The sequence below is a fragment of the Theropithecus gelada genome, chromosome 14, assembly GCF_003255815.1.
Source record: "Theropithecus gelada isolate Dixy chromosome 14, Tgel_1.0, whole genome shotgun sequence".
In the NCBI taxonomy this organism is placed as follows: Eukaryota; Metazoa; Chordata; class Mammalia; order Primates; family Cercopithecidae; genus Theropithecus; species Theropithecus gelada.
In genome coordinates, this window is record NC_037682.1 from 53,144,973 (window position 1) to 53,166,203 (window position 21,231).

General features: G+C 41.9%; 1 protein-coding gene across 1 annotated transcript in view; it reads right to left on the minus strand.

Annotated features, from left to right (window-relative positions):
* The window catches only part of MICALCL (MICAL C-terminal like), a 71,543-nt gene that overhangs the window by 6,702 nt on the left and 43,610 nt on the right, over positions 1 to 21,231 (minus strand). Inside the window, exons 7-8 of the mRNA XM_025356029.1 lie at positions 18,906 to 18,999; positions 2,045 to 2,144 (exon numbers count right to left, since the gene is read on the minus strand). Coding sequence (XP_025211814.1) covers positions 2,045 to 2,144; positions 18,906 to 18,999 — 194 coding nt within the window. The remainder of the gene's footprint in view (positions 1 to 2,044; positions 2,145 to 18,905; positions 19,000 to 21,231) is intronic.

Consider the following 21,231-nt stretch of genomic DNA (forward strand, 5'->3'; position numbering starts at 1 on the left):
ACTAAAAATACAAAAATTAGCTGGGTGTGGTGTGCACCTGTAGTCCCAGCTACTTGGGAGGCCAAGGCAGGAGAATCACTTGAAACCAGGAGGTGGAGGCTGCAGTGAGCTGAGATCGCGCCACTGCACTCCAGCCAGGGTGACAGAGCGAGACTCTGTCTCAAAAAAAAAAAAAAAAAAAAAAGGTTATAATGAAACAAATCATCACTAGAGATAACCCCTCTTCTTCCCAATTTCTGGCATCCTGGCATTACCTTCCATGTCAATGGAACTCAATGAATGTAACTCTGGGCCACCTCTCCCAACCCTACCCTTTCTCATTCTCACCCCAGGGGAGGTACATTTGGGAAAAATAGACTATGTGAGCTCAACTCACTCCTGTCTTTCTCTCTCAGGCTCAGTCTTTAGCAAACATTTGTTCTCAATAAGCCTTGCCATAGTTCTAGGGCAAGGTTTCTCAACCTTGACACTTTAGACATTTTAGGCCAAATAATTCTTTTTCGTTGGGAGGGACTGTCTTGTACTTTGTAGGATGTTTAGTAGCATCCTTGGCCTCTGTTCACTGGATATCAGTAGCATCCCTGCCCCTAGATATGACAACAAAAATGTCTTCAGACATTGCCAAATATCCTCTGAGGTTATCGCCCCTGGATGAACCCCACTGGTCTAGGATAACAGCCTTGCCCCTAAGGAGCAGGTGAGTCTTCTACCTTTTGTGATTAGGTAGGTGTATGTCTACTTCTGGGGTTGGTTAGTGTAGTGGGTTGAATGGTGACCCCCTAAAAGACATGTCCACTTCCTAACCTATGGAAACTGAATGTGATCTTTTTTGTAAAGGGTCTTTGCAGATGCATTTAAGTTAAGGACCTTAAGATAAGAACATTCTGGATTTTCTCAGTGGGTCCTAAACTCAATGACCCAAGTGTCTTTATAAGAGCAGAAGAGAAGACACAGACACACAGGGAAGACTGTGTGAAGACAGAGGCAGAGACTAGAGTGATGCAGTCACAAACTCAGGAAAGCCCAGAGCTGGAAAAAGTGGAAAGGGCTAGGACAGGTCCTTCTTTAGGTCCTTCCTCGTGTTTCTGCAGGAAACACAGCTCTCCCAACACCTTGATTTTGAACTTCTGGCTTCCAGACAGTGAGAGAACAAATTTCTGCTGTAAGCCATCCGGTCTGTGGTAATTTGTTATTGCAGCCTAGGAAACGAATACAGGTAGCAAGCCAATCTGGGCTGTCATACTTAGCCATGTACAAGCCATTATCATATCAGCCATTATTGGTAATGAAGATAATATTTTGATGTTCCATCTATTGACTTGGTTGTCTTATTTCTCACCTGGCTCAGAACCCAGGCAGGGAAGAGTGGTAGTATTTATTACACCCCTTCAAAATCCTTAAAATTACCTCCTGGGGTTGGGGCAAGAATGAAATGATACAGCATAAATGGAAGCACCCAGCACGACTTGTGGCACTTAAATTTATACTACATGTTACTTTTTTCTCTCTAGAATGATGACAGGTTTAGTGACCTTCAGCTTTTTCAGAATGTGGTGAGATCCATCTCCACTTTTTGATCTCCCAACGAGGCTGCAACTGCATTCAGAGAGGACAGCCAGCCAGATCTTAGTTCTTCATTCTCTTAAAGCCACAGGAAGTGGTCAGGCATATGTCACTGAGTCCTTCCCAAGATTTATCTCAGAGGCCAGACACAGCCTTCCCATTGCAGGTGTGTGATCACTCTTTTAACATGGGCCCAGGGAAGAGAGATGGATTGAAAATGCCTTATCCAAATGACCTTCAGTTCCAGACCCATTACCCAAAAGGTATTTTAGCCACAGGACTCTGCAGAGAGAACAGACAGCTAAAGATTCTTTGCACTAATGCCAGCATGATATGCAAGACATAAAATATCAATTTGCCTCAATCACTATTCTGTATGCACAAGGAGAAAAAGTCCCTAGACTTCAGCCTAGGAGGGTAAGCCACCCTGCTTTGCCCCTTTGCTTTTAGGACTCACTGGTATCTGTGTTGCCTTACTTACATGATTAGGAGCTCCGACTCATATCGCATTAATTTATTCTTCTCCAGAACCAGCTTAAACCATTCCTGCAAAAGCTGTGCTTCATCCTGTGCGCCTGAATCTGCTTAAGAAATCAACAGCAAATGGGTTAGATTGGCGTTTCTCTCCCCATGATCAAACTGCTTTGAGCCACTTTAGCAGGTTATGTTTGTAGTGAGAAGGGCTCTGCAGGCAGCAGCTCCCTGACACCCTGTAGATGCCTCCAGGTTATGGGCATGACAAATAAAACCCACCTGTGCATGCTCTGGGAACGTGTGTGGGGGGGTCTTCTCGGACACTTAGGGCATGACCACTCCAGTTCCAATGGTCACATAACCATGATAACATCCCACCACAAACGACCCTCCCCTTGCCTACTTGTATATTCTTTGTAAAACTTATACATGTAAATGTATCACATTCTTCACCAAGGACAACCCTAGCTGCTGGTCATCATTTCCTTCTTCTTTTTTTCCCCCAGATCAAATGCCTACTGAGTGCCCAGGTGGCCTGTGGCTCCTTCCATGGGGCAAGGAAGCTCATGCCACATTTGGTCACAGAGGAGTGTTGACTGGCATTTTGATTTTTTGAACAAAGAAAAGTCAAATAATAACAAAAGAAGTTATTAGCTTTGTGTCTCCTGGGGGTAAAGTTATATCCATGTATTCTTATTACTTAGATTATGACCTTTATTAAACAGAAGAAGAATCATGAGAAAACTGGCACTGTTTCTTAGATATTTAATGTTAGACACTAAATATCTAGGTACTAAAATGTTAAAAGGTGGCTTTTGAATATTTCACCCTGAAGGGAGAACACAAGCTGTATGGCAAATGCTCATGGCCATCCTAGAAGGATTTATCCTGGAGGGTCCTATACATAGAGGGGAAAACAAGGCAGACAGAAGCTTTGTGTGACCTTGTGCAAGTTGCTTAACTTCTCGGAACCTCTGCTTCTTCACTAGTTAAACTGGAATGAGAAGACACACAGGCAATACGATATGAGGATGGCTATGTTGATGGGCTATGTACCTTACATGCAGCATCTAATTTAATCCTCATAACAAACTTTTCTGTAGATACACTTATCATCACCACTTGATAGCTGAAGAAATGGAGGTTTAAAAGATTAAACTTGCCCAAGTTCACAGTAAGCAGCAGAGCTAGAGCCTGAACTTAACTGTGTCTGATCCTTAACTGTGTCTTCACTGCTATGTATATTTCTCCCTCCCTCCTGCTAAAGTAGTCTTTTAAGGTAAATAATACGCTTAGTTCATTGCCTTGCACATAGCAAGAAATCCATAAAAATTAGTTCCCTTTTCTCCCTGTCTCCTGGACCACCTTTTTATTGAAAATGAAACTGGGGCCCAGAAAGATTTACAGTCATGTCTCAGTATTTATGGAGGACTAGTTCTAGGACCCCCTCTTGGATATCAAAAGCCATGAGTGCTCAAGTCCCTTATATATAATGACATAGTACGGTCAGCTCTTCAAATCTGTGGGTTCCTCATCTGTGGATTCAACCAACTGTGGATCAAAAAATATTCAGAAAAAAATATTTCACAAAGTTCCAAAAAACACAAATTTGCTGCACTTCAAGTACTATGTTGAATCCATACAAATGAAGTAATTTGTAGGCATTGTGTTAGGTATTATGAGTAATCTAGACATGATTTTAAAATATGGGAAGATGTGCATAGGTTATATGCAAATACTGTGCCTTTTTTTTTTTTTTTTTTTGAGACAGAGTCTCGCTCTCTTGTCCAGTCTGGAGTGCAGTGGCACGATCTTGGCTCACTGCAACCTCTGCCTCCTGGGTTCAAGCAATACTCCTGCCTCAGCCTCCTGAGTAGCTGGGACTACAGGTGTGCACCACCACACCTAGCTAAGTTTTGTATTTTTAGTAGAGATGGGGTTTCACCATGTTGGTCAGGATGGTCTCGAACTCCTGGCCTGAGATGATCCTCTTGCCTTGGCCTCCCAAAGTGCTGGGATTACAGGTGTGAGCCATCATGCCTGTCCTGCTATGTCATCTTATATCAGGGTCTTGTGCATTCATACATTTTAGTATCTGCACAGGAGTTCTGGACCCAGTCCTACATAGATACCAAGAGGTGACTGTATTTGCATGTAACCTATACACATCCTCTAGTATACTTTATATAATTTCTAGATTATTTATAATACTGAATATGATATAAATGCCATGTCAATATTTGCCATATTGTATTGGTTTTTCTATTTGTATTATCTTTTATTGTATTATTTTAATTTTTCTCTAAATATTTTCAATTTGCAGATGCAGAAGGGTGAACTGTATATGCAATATCCCAGATTATTTACTTTATGGGCAAACTGGTGCTAGAATGCAGAGCTTGGCTTCTGTTTCATTCATTCACTTAATAACACCTATCTATCAGACATCTCCTATGTGTTGGTATTACCTTAGGTACTGGAGATATAGTGATATATAATGTTACATTGCATGAGAAATTTGCAGATAGTAAGGCATTGTGCCTACCAAAAAGAATATCACTAGATGCTCTTTGGATCAGATGGACTCAAAGAGCTAGAATAAAATAGAATATTAGAAAACAATCACAATAAAGCAACAAAAAGTACTGTGGGCACACGGGGGAGGGAGGATTTTCCTGATCAGGGTGTGAGGCTGGACTTTCTAAGGGACTGGGGTGGAAGAACAGGAACACTTTTGAGAGGAAATAATGAGGGTGGAAGAGGGCATTTTTCAAGAAGAGGGAACAACTTGAGGAAAAAGGAGGGAATGGGGAAGAAGATGGTGGAGACAGAGATTGGGGGGGCTGAGGGGCACGGAGGGGTGGGCAAGGAGGCCTGGCATTTTTTTTGATGATTTCATCACAGAGAATAGTGCTAAGGCATTTGCACTTCATGCTGTAGAACACAAAGGGACATTAAAGGAGGTGGAGTAGGAGAATGATGTGCGAAGTGTCGTGTGTGAAGGACTAAAGTGAGAGAGGGAGGAGGGAGGGAAATAAGGTGTGATTCTTTCTTAGGTTTCTTGAGTGAATGAATGTTTGAGCAAGCGAATGTATAAACATTGAGGGCCAACATCTTCTAAGCATTGTATGTGGTGCCAGACAGGGGTAAACACTGCTTCTAGCTCTTTAGGTAACTGGTAGCTCATGGTCCATTGGGGAAAACCAACATAGCCAAATAGAATACAACATGCCTCTTGTGAGAACACAGGAGGCAGGCAATTAATTGTGTGTGGAGAAAGCAAGGGAAAGCCTCAGAGAGGGGACAGCAGGTGCACTCAGTCTAAATGGATGAGTGAGTTTGCCAGGGAGAGGAGGGAAAGAACAAGGCATTCACGGACATTTGTTGTTGGATGAAAGAACGAAGTATGTATGCCAGAGATCACATAGAATATAGAAGTTAAGAATGCACACTTTGAACTCAGACTTGGGATCAAAATGCCACTCCTCTACTTCCCATTTTGTGGGCTTGAGTGATTATCATAGACTTCCTAAGCCTCAGTCTTTTTATCTGCCATGCAGCTGCAGTGGGATTATGCACACAAAGCCCTTATCCCAGTCCTGGCACATAGTATAAGCTCAATAAATGGGAACTGTCACTACTGAAATCATACAATATACATGGTAGAAGAACCCTCCGGGGTCATCTGGTCCAGCCATGAGCCAATGCAGGAATTCCCTCCATTCCTCCCTGACAGGTGACTGCTCTATAATTATCCATGGGATGAGGGAGCTCCCTTCTGTTCAGGAAGTCTACTGCAGGGCTGTGTACTTTTAAGTCCTGAAAACTTTCTATTGGCCTTCAATGGGTTGACAGCTAGACATTGATTCCAGTTTTTCTCCCTGGAGGAGGATGGAAAACAGTCACTGTATATTTTACATGACAGACCTTTAGATATTTGAGGACACGTCTCAATTGACTGAAGTTTGCTCTTTTCACAGTGCCTCCAGATCGTCTGTCATTTTGTCATAGGAAGGATGCCCATTCTGCTTACACTCTAATTTTCCAAGATATATCTTAAAGAGAGTCTAGAATTAAACAATATATAAACAACCCAAAATAGAGAGACCCTCTCACACTTTCATCCTATGCCCAGAGATTGAGAAGTCTTTTTAGCAGCATTTTCACTGGGGCTCTTATTTACCAGTAAATGAACTCTGGCTATTCCACAATGGTGGTAGTTAAGTCTGATACCTTCATCTCCTACTTGTGCAACTGATCTTTTTCATAACCCAATTCAAGACTTTATATGCATCTTGTTAAATATCACCTTATTTATTTGGCCCATTATGGAGATATCTTTTGAATATTTTATCCAGCTGATACATTTCTCCTAACTCTGAGATTTCTGCAGAATTGATAAATGGGCATCCTGTACATTTATGTGATATTAGAAAGCAAAATGTCAGATGGAACTGGACATGGAAGACAGCCATCTGGCCCATCATTAGGGACCTTTCTCAGCCTTTGGATGAAGCTGACTCTATATGCACCAAACTGGTATCATCCAGCCCACATTGCTATATCTTGTCTATGAGGCTGTTAGAGAGATGACCAAGGTCAAAATAATTTCCTGAACTGAAGTTCCACAATGTCTGTCACGTTCATTGGCACTACAAACCTTGCATCTCCACCCAGAAAAAGAAATGACATTTGTTTTTCACAGCTTCTCAATAAACACTAGTGGTTCCTAGTAATCTCAAAATTCTTTCTAAATACTCACAATTTCTTTTCTTTTCTTTCTTTCTTTCTTTCTTTTTTTTTTTTTTTGAGATGGAGTCTTGCTGTGTTGCCCCGGCTGGAGTACAGTGGCGCAATCTTGGCTCACTGCAAGCTCCGCCTCCCAGGTTCACGCCATTCTCCTGCCTCAGCCTCCCAAGTAGCTGGGACTACAGGTGCCCACCACCACGCCCAGCTAATTTTTTTGTATTTTTTTTTTTTAGTAGAGACGGGGTTTCACCATGTTAGCCAGGATGGTCTCGATCTCCTGCCTTGTGATCAGACATCGTGCCTGGCCCACAATTTCTTTAATAATTGTTTCTAGGCTGGGCGTGGTAGCTCACGCCTATAATCCCAGCACTTTGGGAGGCTGAGGCGAGGGGATCATCTGGGGTCAGGAGTTCAAGACCAGCTTGGCCAACATGGTGAAACTGCGTCTCTACTGAAAATACCAAAAATTAGCTTGGCATGGTGGTAGGCACCTGTAATCCCAGCTACTCAGCGGCTGAGACAGGAGAATCGCTTGAAACTGGGAGGTGGAGGTTGCAGTGAGCCGAGATTGCACCACTGCACTCCAGCCTGGGCAACAGGAGCAAAACTCCATCTCAAAATAATAATAATAATAATAATTGTTTCTAGAATTTTGACAAGGGTCATAATTCATGTTTCTTTGCCATATGAAAAGTGGAAAATATGCTCCAAAACCTTTAGTCTTTTGGTTCCAAAATTCTCCATGAGTTTTCAAAGACTGAGGTCATACGTACAAGCTATTCCTTTTGTTTTGTTTTGTTTTGTTTTTGAGAACGAATCTCACCCTGTCACCCGGGCTGGAGTGCAGTGGTGTGATCTCTGCTCACTGCAACCCCTGTCTCCCAGGTTTAAGAGAGTCTCCTGTCTCAGCCTCCTGAGTAGCTGGGATTACAGGCATGTGCCACCATGCCGGACTAATTTTTGTGTTTTTAGTAGAGATGGGGTTTCGCCACGTTGCCCAGGCCGGTCTTGAACTCCTGGGCTCAAGTGATCCACCCACCTCAGCCTCCCACAGTGCTGGGATTACAGGTGTGAGCAATCGCGCCCCGTCAATGTGCAAGATATTTCAAAAACAGGGGCTTAACTCAGCAACTTCTGATTGAGTAACGCTACATGCAAGACACTATTCTATGTTCCATCTTTCACCTGGGCTTACAACTCTCTCATTTTTTCCACCTATCTATATTCAGTCCCTTCTAGATATTTGTTTAATGTTTCTAGATTGAAGATCGTTTTCCCTTGATAGAGAAAACAGAAAAGCTGAGAGCTGAGAATTCTGCCTTTCCTCGTCATCTAACATTATACCATCTGCCACACACACTGGGCCTATCCTTCCTTGTTCTCAATCCAAAAGCAGCAGCTTTCAAGACACTATTTTGCTGTCTTTAGAGCATTTTTTTGTTGTTGTTTTTCAGATTCAGCCTCTTTGCTGCATTATACCCACAGGTTCTAGCTAGACTTTTATCCAGGATTATGTATCCTTTTTTTCAATCTTTTGTGTCCTAAAATCTGGCCTGTTAGAGAGTCTCTGTGCTGCCACAGTGATTCCCCTTGACACTGTACTTGACAAACACAGGTTGAACAGAATCACTCAATTTAATTATTTTTTCAGTGGAATAACTTGTAATTTTGTTGGCTATAGTTCTTTTTTTTTTTTTTTTTTTTTTAATGGAATGAAGCTCTTGTTGCCCAGGCTTGTGTGCAATGGCATGATCTCGGCTAACTGCAACATCTGCCTCCTGGATTCAAGCAATTCTCCTGCCTCAGCCTCCTGAGTAGCTGAAATTACAAGCACCTGCCACCATGCCTGGCTAATTTTTGTATTTTTAGTAGAGATAGGGTTTCACCATATTGGCCAGGCTGGTCTCGAACTCCTGACCTCAGGTGATCCACTCGCCTCGACCTCCCAAAGTGCTGGGATTACAGGTGTGAGCCACGGTGCCCAGCCTATTTTTCAGCGTCTTCCTTTCTTCAGTAGTCAAACACACTTTGGGGGATCTTTGGATGTGGAATCAAGTGCAGGCTTCCAGGAATCTGCCTTCCCAAAGTGTTGGGTTCAGGGTGACTATGCTCAGTTCAGCGTTGCCTTGCTCTCCACTCCAACCATGCACCAAGAGGTTCCTCTATGATTTCCATCAGCTCCCTGCCCCCTCCCCATCAGATTCCTTCCTGTGGGTCCTGATGAAGGCAGCATTGCCCCTCGCTATAAATGCAATAGAGCAAAGTGAAAGAAGCATGGGCTTTGAAGTCAATCAGACTTTGCTCTGCCACTTACAAACACGTGACTTTGGGCACATAACCTCACATCTCTCTGCCTGAGTTTCCTCCTGTGGAAAATGGGGATGGTGATGATAGTACTACCTTATAAATTGGATTAAATGAGCTGATGCCTATCAAATGCTTAGCATTGTGCTCGGCACATAGTAAACACTCAGTAAACTGTACCGTTGTTACTCCTACCTTGCCATTTCTTCCAACATCTAGTTCTATAGTTTAGCATGGATTATTTTCTGTTCACTTTTAGAATTCAGCTAGAGTATAACTCCTGCCTTGATTATACATGGCTAAACTTTATTTTGTAACTTAACATGAAGGTAACAGAAACTCATAAATAATAATTTTTTTTTTTGGCTTCATGTACATGAAAAGGTCATGTGGCTGTGTGGATCATCTGCACTTCTTGGGAAGACACGAACACCTGGTACCTATGCGATGGTTTGCTTATCCACATCTCCATCTGGTCCCATAGCTGCTGGTGCATGGAAAACCCTTTCAGGGGACTCTCATGACCAGTTAGGAACCAGGATGCAGCTGCAATGGTGCAGCCAAAAGGCAAGCAGCCACTGGCTGTGAATAGAATGGCCCAGTTCTCCAGCCCTTTCTTCCTCTCACCCTCTGCCTGGGTCCACTGTCAACTGGCTCTTCAATTGTTCCTGTGTCCTCATCACATGATTTTTCCTGTGAGAAATGTAAATATCCCACTTGCTGAGGTGAAATGATCAAAACCCAACACAAAATGACTTTTTATTAATAGAGTCATTTATATTGGCTCACTTTTGCCCAACAGTGCTCTCAAAATTGCAAAGCACACTATGTCACTCCCAACCACCAAGACTGGTAAATCTTAGTCCCTACCTACCCTAGGGTGACTGGCATGTAAAGGTCAACAACTTTTTCGTTTCTTTTTTTTTTTTTTTAAGACAGAGTCTTGCTCTGATGCCCAGGCTAGAGTGCAGTGGTGCAATTTTGGCTCACCACAGCATCCACCTCCCAGGTTCAAGTAATTCTTTTCTTCAGCCTCCTGAGTAGCTGGGACTACAGGCATGCACCACCAAGCTCAGCTAATTTTTATATTTTTAGTAGAGATAGGGTTTCGCCACATTGGCCAGGCTGGTCTTGAACTCCTGACCTCAGGCGATCCACCTGTCTTGGCCTCCCAAAGTGCTGGGATTAGAGGCATGAGCCACTGCGCCAGGCCAATAACATTTTTTGGAATGGATAGTAGTAGAGAGAAAAAATGATCTATTTGTTCTTTAGACTCATGTCTTTTTTTTGTTTTTTGTTTTTAACCTTTTTTTTTTGTAGGTAATGCTGAAGGCTTCTCCGATTATGTATTGGTGTGTGTTTTTTTTCCCAAGTTGGGTCTTGTTTTGCCGTGTGGTTCATAACTATCTATCTCTTTTGATGTGATTTTGCACCTCCTTAGAATCTGTGAAAAGTCCTAATTCAGTGTTCACTGCAATTTTGTTGACGTACTCTTCATCCTCACTGATGATCTAGGGGCCTTCAAGGGGCTTTAGAGAAAGTGGGGCAGGAACTCTCAATAGCAGTGTGCAGGGCCTCTCCCCTGGACTGGCTGGGTTTTGGTCCCTGCCTTTTGTTCTCTGGTCTCTGGTCAGCACTCCACTCTGGAGCTCATGCACAGACCTGTTTCATTCAAGTCTCTACCAACCTTCATACCTGGAGCTCTGGGTATGTCTGCCTCCCACAGGCTCCTTACATAGAATGATGATCATCCAGAAAGCTGTGCTGTGGATCTGGCCTGATTCAGTCTTGACAAGCCCAGGATGCTAGTAGCTAGCTCACAATTCTGTTCTGGGAGTCAGAGCATGCAGCTGAAAAATAAAAATTCTAATCTTCCCCTTTTAAATTACTTTTTTTGTTTTGTTTTAAACTGTATATTTTTTAGAAACAAAATAATTAATTTTTCTTGACTTTGGGCTTTATTGAAATTGTATTACACTGTATGTATTCTTCCACAACTTGCTTGTTTTAAATTCAAAATTATGTTGTAAAAATGCATCCATGTGACTGATTCATTTCCACTGCTGTATATATAATATTCAGTTGTATGACTATACCACAAATTATTCATTTTCCTGTTAATGGATATCTGAGTTGTTCTTACGAGTTCTGCTATTATGAGCATTCTTCTATGTGTCTTTTTGGCCATGAGGGTAAGAGTTTCTCTGGAATATATATCAGGAATGAAATTCTTAAATTGTAGGGTATGCACATATTCAACTTTACAGCCTAAAGCCAAATTGTTTTCCAAAGTGTTGTGACAAGTTATGCTCCCACTAACATTGAATAAGAACACCCCTTGTCCCTCACCCTTGCCAAGTACTTAGTATTATCAGATTTTTAAAGTTCTAATAATTTAATAGTTTTCAATAATTTCTTACTATAGTCTGAATTATTTGTATTTTCCTGTCTTTTTCCTAGGTTTGTTAGACATTTAGCATTCTTCTGTGAAGAGTATATTTATGCCGTTTGTCTATATTTATATGGTTGTTTGCCTATTTCTTACTGATTCATAAGAGTGGAAATATTCTAGAATGCTGACTCTTTTTTGGTTACATTTTTTTGCAAACACAGTTAACCGTCTATATCTGAGCCTTCTACATCCTCAGATTTAACCAATTGTGGATTGAAAATATTCTGGAGAAAAAAAAGGATGGTTGTGTCTGTACTGAACATACACAGACTTTTTTTTTCTTGTCATTATTCCCTAAACAATATGGTATAAAAACTATTTACACAACATTTACATTGTATTCAGTATTATAAGTAATCTAGAGAAGATTTCAAGTATGCGACAGGACATGCACAGGTTATATGCAGTGACTACGCCATTTTATATCAGGGACTTGAGCATCCTCAAATTTTGGTACCTTCAGGGATTCTGGAACAAATCCTCTGTGGATAACAAAGTGTGACTGTATATTTTCCAAATGAGTGGCTTTTCATTTCCTTTATAGTATCTATTGACTAACACTTGAGGTAAAAAAAATTCTTCTTAACATCTCAAGTTTCAATTTTCACATTAAAGTCCTTAATCTTTATGGAATCGATTTGTTTGTATGGTACAAAACAAGACTCAATTTCGTTTTTTCCTCTATGGAAACCAATTGTCTCAGAATCACTTACTTCCTGTGATAGCTAATGCTACTGCTGGCTTATATCAACTTTTCATATATATGAGATTATGTTTGGGTCCTCTGGTGACTTTCCGCAAAGTATTAAAATTGGCTCCATAAGATAGTACATGTTTTTTGCTAGACTAGGTACCTTATATTTTTGATGCTAATATAAGTGATACCTTTGTTACTTCATTTTCTAGGTGTTTGATGCTGAGATATTAAAATGCAATTAATTTTTCTAGTTTGAGCTTATATCCAGTCACTGTTATTTAGGTCCTTATTATGTTTAATAGTTTACTTGTACATTTTGGGGTTTTTTTCAAATAGACAATCATAGCATCCAGAAATAACAAACATTTTTTTTCTGTCTTTCCAAACCTTTTGCCTTTCTCTGCCTTGTCTTACCACACTGGTTGGGATCTCCTGCACAATGTTAAATAGAAGACTTAAGAGTAGGCAACATTATTTTATTACCGATTTTTGAAGAAATGCTTCTATTTAACAGTGATGTTTGCTGCATGGTTTTGGACGATATGTTTCAATTAAGAAAGTTCTATTCTGCTCTATCGTGTTTTTTTTTGTTTTTGTTTTTGTTTTTTTTTTGCTAAAAGTTTTTAGCAAATGGATGTTAAATTGTGTCAAATGATTTTCCTTCTTCTATTGAAAAGACCATAAGATTTTCCTCTTTAATTTTTCAATATGGTATTTGTAAAATCACCCTTAGATTGCCAGATTTAAAAATTAATGGGATTAAGTGTTCATTATATTCTTTTATCTTTTTGAATCTTTGCTGTATCTGTGGTTGCATCTGCCCTTTCCATTTATTCTTTATTTCTGTCTTCTGTCTTGTTTTTAAAAAACAACTTAAGAGGGTCAGCTTTAGTCTCTTATTAGTTTGTTCAATATTTGGCTTGCAATGAGGCCATGGACTTCCTACTGAGTGGCCAGTGAAGCTGGAAACGGAGGCGAATACATAGCAAGTGGACTGTCGGTATTTGTTGAGTGAGCCAGTCTTCCATAGACTAGGAGTGTTCCTGTACATCTTTGCTGAGTGAGCCAAACTGCAAGGCCCTACCATCCTCTGAACCTGAGCCATTCCTCTAACTAATCAGGTAGAGAATTCCGAGAAGTGGGTCAGGATACTACCGTGTGACTACTGCGCAACTACTTGCTTCCTGGGAAAGGGGAAATGGCTCATTTACTGCTTGCTATAAAAGCTGCTGAGTCCTTTTGCTGGGGCTCCCTAGCTATGGGACAACTCACTGCATGCACAGGTGCCATCTGGGCTTGCCATCTGGGCTCATCATGTCACACCATGGGACCTGGGGACAGGGTAACTTGGGCTACCGTGCTGATGCTCCTGCTGTTTGCTATGCTGTGAATAATAAACTCTCTTGCTCTGATGTACTGAATTTTGTTGTTTACTTTCTGCACCTATAACATTGTGGCAAACAACTCAAATTCCTTGCATGCTTAATCATCCACTTTGAAGTCTTATTACTCCTAGCCATTATCTATAAGGTTGGTGTCCTTTTCTGACAATATCCCACTATATTATGTGACAAAATAATATTATCTGTGTTTCTGTGTTCATGGCTACCTGTATTTAGAGAGACTCCTTTAGAATCACAGAAGATCTCAACCCTTCCCCTGCTCTGCTGATTTATGAATACACAGTAACCAGCCATGTCTAATGATGGATGAAAGGGTACAACCTTTAACCCACTGCCTTCCAGTACCTTTTGAGAACAAATAGTTATGGAAGGAAACCTAAAGAATATCTATTTCCTAAAACCCATTCCCAAATTGTGGCAGAGTGTCAGAGAAGCATGCCTCAAAACCCATAGTCTGCTATCTTTGTTGAACAGCTTTTATTGCATTGCTGTTTTTTTTGGGGGGGGGGGCGGTGGTGGCGGGGGTGTGGGAGTGATACCAACGAGTCCTCATGGAGATCCTTGTTTGGACCAGGCATGCAAAATTCATGTATTACAAATATTTATAGAAACCAGCTTAAATCTCTTTTAGGGAGTATAGTTATAAATGAATGTGGATGGATGAACAAATACATACAATTTGAGAAGTCATTGACCATCCAGCTGTGTTTTATAGTAACAGGGATATAAAAGAAAATAGAAGAAATATTTTTGAATACCTATTTGTATTTCAGGTCCTTTTTTGGGTGCTTTACTAACATTATTTCACTTAATCTTTTCTTCATATCACCCCTGTGAGGCTGGTATTATTCATTCAATTTTACAGATGAGAAAAACTGGCAGAAAAGTAAATAATTGTATAAGGACGACATTGGGATTCAGACTCAGGAGGGTCTGACTCTAATGCCTGTGCTCTGTCCAGGACACCTCACTGTACATTCTCCAGGAACTTTTATTCCTCGGGTCCTCAGCAGCAGCGAAAACCATGGAGTCTAAGCCCAGCTACTTCCCTGGTTCTGGTGAGGCGTTTGCTGGCATTTCTCACAAAATGTGTGCTCCTGCTGCCACCTGCTGGCACCTTGCACATCCTAATTTTCCTTGGTAAACCCCTCAATCTCCGGGAAGTAGAAACCATCTGGCTCCAAAAAAGGCGAGAAGTTCCATACAGACAACTAGCTGGTAAATCTCCCCCAAAGCTGGTAAAGTTATAAGGGAATAATTATTCTTATTCGCCTCCCCTGGGGAGAAATCCTTTCTCCTTCGAAGTTACTCAGTTTTCATCAGATTCCAGGTATTGAAGGAAAGCCCAGGTTGTGTTATCCAGACCACTTAAATTTGAATGGTGGTCTCTTGCTAGATTGTGGTATTCCATGGCCCTAGTAGGTAACACTGATCATCATATTGACAAGCAACAAGCCAGCAGGTAACAAACAGTGCCTCAACCAACAAGAGTCTAAGTGGCTGCAGAGCTGGGCTTGGCCTCTTTCCAGAAGATGGTAGGGCCCCCAGGAATCAGGTTACTGCATATCCTGGTCCTTCACCTGGCCAGCTAGGACCAAGAGGGGACTTTCTTCCCTCTGTCAAAGACATCTCACAGACACACACACACACACACACACACACACACACACACACACACACTCACTCCACCACGTCCTGCAAAACATAATGATTTGTCATCTGGGGTGGATTGTTAGATTTTTGTTTTCTTTTGTTTCCCTTTCCTTGACAAAATGGGGAAAAACCCTTCCCGGGGGCGGGAGAGCTTATTTCTGACTGCTGGGAAAAAAGAAAGCAGGAATTGTTGTCACGACAATGAGGAGCTCATCAAAGCCTCATTTTGCTCATCAGCCATCATTGCCCTCCATCCCGCACCCCCGCATGTTCCTCTAATTCAATGCCCGCCTAATGAATAACTCCCAGAACAAAAGCCCCTTTCAGGCAGCCTACATAATTATCAGAGGAGCCTTGCATAACTGTCGCAGACTACTCATGTTTTCAGGTCTGTCTCTAAATTTGGTTATTCACAACCTTTATAGCTCAATATTATTGCCTAACTGTGATCATTTTCTAATTATCCTAATAATACCTATTAAATAATTCCCATTAAATCACTTGAACCGGAGCAGCACAGGCCAGCTCAAATACAACTTAACCTAATAAGCATTGGTCATTCATTAAGCAACAGGGCAATCTCTTAGAGGGACTGAATAGAATACTAAACCACCAAGGAATATTATTATTGCACAAATGTTATTACAAGTTAGAGTATATTAATTTTGGTGCCTGGTTTGCAAAACTTCTATTTGGTTTTGAGGCCACTCTCCGTGACTTGACTCTTTTAGTCTCCAGCCCCTTGTTGATCTGCATCTATCACCCACACAAGGACAATCAAGGGAAAAAGGCCCATAAACTTAACAGGGGAATTAAATTACCAAGGATATAAAGGGAATGAATGGAATCCATCTTCTGGCTGGCTTAGCACACCTCTGAAACATCACAAGCTGGCCAGATTTCTTTTGCTATAACTCAAAATAGCTCTCTCTTTTCTTTTCTTTTTTTTTTTTTTTTTCATATTTGGGGATGAGGAAGATTTTCAGAAGATGCTTTACAATTTTGGTTTCTCTCATTTAAATTTCAAGCAGTAAAAATTAGACAATTCTTTAAAAGGAGATGTGTGTAGATACTTAGTAATATTTTGTAAAATGATGTGAGTAGTGTTTACTGAATGCCTACAACGTAGTCAATACTCTGGCAGAGACTTTGCCTATCAACACCCCTAATTCTCAAAATGACCTGGTAATATGGGGATTAGTATCTTCATTTTTCAGATAAGAAATCTAGGGCCAGAGAGGTTAAGTGATTTTCCCAGGACTATTCAGCCTAAGTGGAGTGGAACAGAATTTGAACACAGGACTTGTTGGCACCCACAGCTCCCCACTTTCCACCATGCCACTTCTTGGCATATGTTGCTGGCGGCAAACTGAAGCATACTCTGGCTTTTCTGGTTTTTCCTTTTCCTTTCTAACACTCTCACTGAGATCAGCAGATTCTCAAAGACAAGAACCAGAGCCTTCTGGACTGGGAATATGACCAACCACCAAACAAGGGCAGTTCATTCCACCGAAAGCCCCACAGCAGCTGTAGAGATGGACAGTGACTCTCAGTCTAGGCAGCAAGAAACTCTTTATATTTGTAATAAGCCTACTTCTTTTTTTTTTTTTTTTTTTCCCGGAGACAGAGTCTTGCTCCGTTGCCTGGGCTGGAGTGCACTGGTGCGATCTCAGCTCACTGCAAGCTCTGCCTCCCGGGTTCACGCCATTCTCCTGCCTCAGCCTCCTGAGTAGCTGGGACTACAGGTGCCCGCCACCATGCCCAGCTAATTTTTTGTATTTTTAGTAGAGACGGGGTTTCACCATGTTAGCCAGGATGGTCTCGATCTCCTGACCTCGTGATCCGCCCGTCTCGGCCTCCCAAAGTGCTGGAATTACAGGCATCAGCCTCCGTGCCCAGCCTGTAATAAGCCTACTTCTAATGAGCAAATTTGGGTCATCTTTGCAAGGAAATCCAGCACATTTTCGTGAAAAAGCAAACAGGTATTGGTTAATCATCTGCTCCAAGCCAGACACTGGTCTATGAATATTACACAAATTATTTTAGCTAATCCTCACCACAAATACAAGTAACTATTATTATCACTCCCAAATTACCAACAAGAAAACTGAGGCACAGAAGAGGTAAAATCTGACTCTAGCATTTCCCTGAAATCTACTCCTAAATTAACCATGTAGTGAATGAAACCGAAACCCCAGGATCCCTCACTTGGATGAGTCTTTGCAAGGTTCTGGAAGCAGCCCTCACAATTTTACACACGTGACTTTGCACGAACTCCAGGCCTCAGGAAATCTGGGTCTGCACCTGCTAGTGTCATCGCTGTGACATAACTGGACTTTTAAAGAATTGAAATCCTAACGTTTCACTTGTTAAGTAACAAGTAACCTGTTATTTATATTATTGCACATTATTTCAGTGCTTGGTTTTTCACCTTTTATATCCCAAATGCTGAAGGCTGAAGACATCACATTATAAAATTAAAGAGACAATACCCCCAACAAACTCTTAGGGCCCCCCAATTCATGAGCCACACACCTACTGGAAGATTTCTGAAAATGTAGATTTAAGCCATTCCTTACCTGAAAACCCATTCACTGGCTCATTTGTGAAGATATTTCATGTCTTTTCACATTTGACCTTTGCAGGCACTGTTCCCTGTGCCAGAATAATCTCCCCTTCACTGGTTAACTCTTGTTCCTTCTCAGGTTCTCATCGTATAGATCACCCCTTCCCAGAAGCCTTGCCTGCTGGCTCCCCTTGCCCCAAGATCACTTAGGCACTTCTTGCTTCTGTTCACATTGCACCTAATTCTTGTTCCTATCATAGCATTCGTCATACTGTATTGTGGCTTACCTCTTTACCTATGTGTGTCTCTCAATGGACTATAAACTTCTCAAGGTAGGAACTGCTTCACACTCATTGTTACAGACCCAGTGTTTTAATGTCTAATGTATAGTAGGTCTTCACCAGATGGAGTTCTGTTTGAATCTAAGAATCTGAAGCTATTACTGGAATAGTTACCACTTATTGCTTTACCTTGGGCCAGGCAATGTGTTAACTTAAGCATCATATATAATTTCTTCTTTAATCCTTGTATCAGTTCTATAAAGGAGAAAACCACTATTGTCCGCATTTTAGATGAGAAAATGAAAAAGTATAAAGGTTTATAACGTGACTGGCCCAAGGTCATACAGGTAGTAAAGGAAAAACCAGGACATTGACTCACTCTGGGCTTTGAATTACTACCAACACTGCTCCAATACCCATATATTTCTCCTGAATTTATTTCAATCCCTGAATTACAAAGAACATTCGTGTTAGCCAGTGGAGAGGTAGGGCTGAACAGAAGCACAGTTACAAGGTCCACGGACTGACCAGTGCTCCTGGGAATTTCAAATTGGGCTACTAGTTTGATTTTTACATTTGATCTTGGCCAAAAGGCCGAGAAGCAATAGTTTGATGTTTAAAGTGTGCAGCAGTTGTGGATTTAGCACCATATGTCCATGCTAACAGCTCCCCAGCAGGTGACAAGGTCTGTTTTCCTCAGATGGTTAGACTAGTACTATTCTCAGACCACGCCCACTGCTCTGGATCTGCTGGGATGCCGTACCTGCTTCTCCTCGCAACGCCTTCTCCAGCCTCACACCCTGGATCTCAGAAGCCCTCTGCAGCTCCTCCACCTCCTCCAGCTGCCTCTGGATGGCCTGCAACACCAGGATCAGATGTCACACAAGGACTTTCCACATAGAGTCCCAAGAGGGGCCGATTCTGTCAATTACTTTCCAAGAGAAAGAGTCCCTTTCACTTGTGATGGTCCTGCCTTGAGTAACTAGGCAAGGACCTCTGAATCCCAGACAACTATACCCTGATGTTTCCCTTCCTTAGCATGCAACATAAAGCAAGGAATCTGTGTGTATGTTTAACTGGCCCCTAAGTAGACATTAAAACAGTCTCCTTAGACAAGGCCAATCACAGATGTCCTCCAAGATAGAGGTTGTTGGGTGAGGTGAGCAGTCATCATGGCTCCTGGCCTCCTTGGAGCCAACAGCCCGACTATGGCCATGGCATAATGATTGGAGCTGCAGCCACTGTTCAGAGTAGGGCAGGGGGTCCGGGGGCAAACATGGTACTTGCATAATCTATTTTCCCCAAGAAGAACCAGCCTATACCTCCCAAGGAGTCAGTCTGGAGAAAGAGAACTGGGCCAGCTCTCGGGGTTTCGTGCTCCTGTTTTCGATTGTCCTGCTCCTGTCCTTAGCTACAAATTGTACCTGTTCTTTCATTGCACCATGGGCAGATACCCAGCGTTCTTTCATTGTGGAAGTGTACTGTGGCTTTGTTACTAGCAGGTTGTTAAGGTGAGACACAAGATGTTTAGCTTGTTAGGGATGACATCATCCTCTCCTTAGGTTCATTATAGACACCTGTTAAGGTCTGGGGTCATGACTGTGTTTGTATTTACATATTTATTTTCCTTACTATTAATCTCCTGTGTATATTACAAAGGAAAGTAGGGAAAAGCCGTTTCTATATAAATTTTGTTCATCCCCATCCATTTTCTCTGCTTTCAAATACCATGCTCTCAAAAGGCATATCCCTTGGCAGAACAGACTTTGCACCTGGCAGAACAGGTATATTCAAGGAACTGTCAGTTGTTTGGGCAGGCAGAATGCCTGTGTTCCTTCTCTGTTTTACTTTACTCTGTCTCACTCCCTTCTTCCTTAACCCCACATCTTTCTAAATCTCCCCTGGAATCACAAGTACAGCAGCTGAGACCCCTCCAACCCTGGAAAGAGACCCAAGCAGGGAGGGGTGGGGCCTGTGCAACCACCTGGCTCTTCTTGTCCCAGCTATGAGTGCTTAAGTCCCAACATAATATCTGAAATAGATGGAAAGTCTACTTAAAACAATTCGTAATTTCATGCCCTCTTCCTGTCTCTCCCTTAAAGACAATTACATCTTTATAAATCCATCTCTTGCTGGCATGCTGTAGAATTGCTAAAGAAAGGAAGCACCTAAATGGTTGTATTAATGATCATTGTGCAGTTACAGCTATCTGGTTCTTAGAGACTAAATTGTGTCCCACCCCAAAGACATATGTTTGTCACACCCCCAGTGTGACTATATTTGGAGATAAGGCCTTTAAGGAGGTAATCAAGGTGAAATGGAGTCACAGGGCTGGGGCCCTAATCCAATGCAGCTGATGTCCTTACAAGAGGAAAAGACACCAGAGAGATTTTTCTCTGCTCATGTGAACTCACAGAAAGACCATGTGAGGACATATGAAGAAAGCAGCTGTCTACAAGCCAGGAAGAGAGGCATTACCAGGTGTCAAACCTGCCAGCACCTTGATCTTGGACTTCTCGGCTCCAGAACGTGAGGAAAATGATTTTCTATTGTTTAAGCCACCCGGTCCATGGTACTTTGCTATGGCAGCCCAAGCAGATGAATACAGTGGTCATTCTTTAGAAACTAAGCATGAGGCTGGACATGGTGGCTCACACCAGTAATCTCAGCATTTTGGGAAGCTGAGGTGGGAGGATCACTTGAGCTCAGGAGTTTGAGACCAGCCTGGCCAACATGGTGAAAACCCGTCTCTACTAAAAATACAAAAATTAGCTGGGCACTGTGGTAGGCATCTGTAATCCCAGCTACTTGGGAGTATGAGGCGAGAGAATCACTTGAACCCAGGAGGCAGAGGTTGCAGTGAGCTGAGATCACACCACTGCACTCCAGCCTGGGCAACAGAGCAAGACTCTGTCTCAAAAAATAAAACAAAAAACAACTAAGGATGAAAGTCTCAGAGATTCAAAATGGCTGCTATGGGTGCCAGCAGGATTCAAAAGGCCATTGTAATTCCTCTCTTATCATAACTTTCTGTGAGGAAAATACAAGGAAGAGGCATTGCCTAGTTTGCCAATCAATATCATAAGACT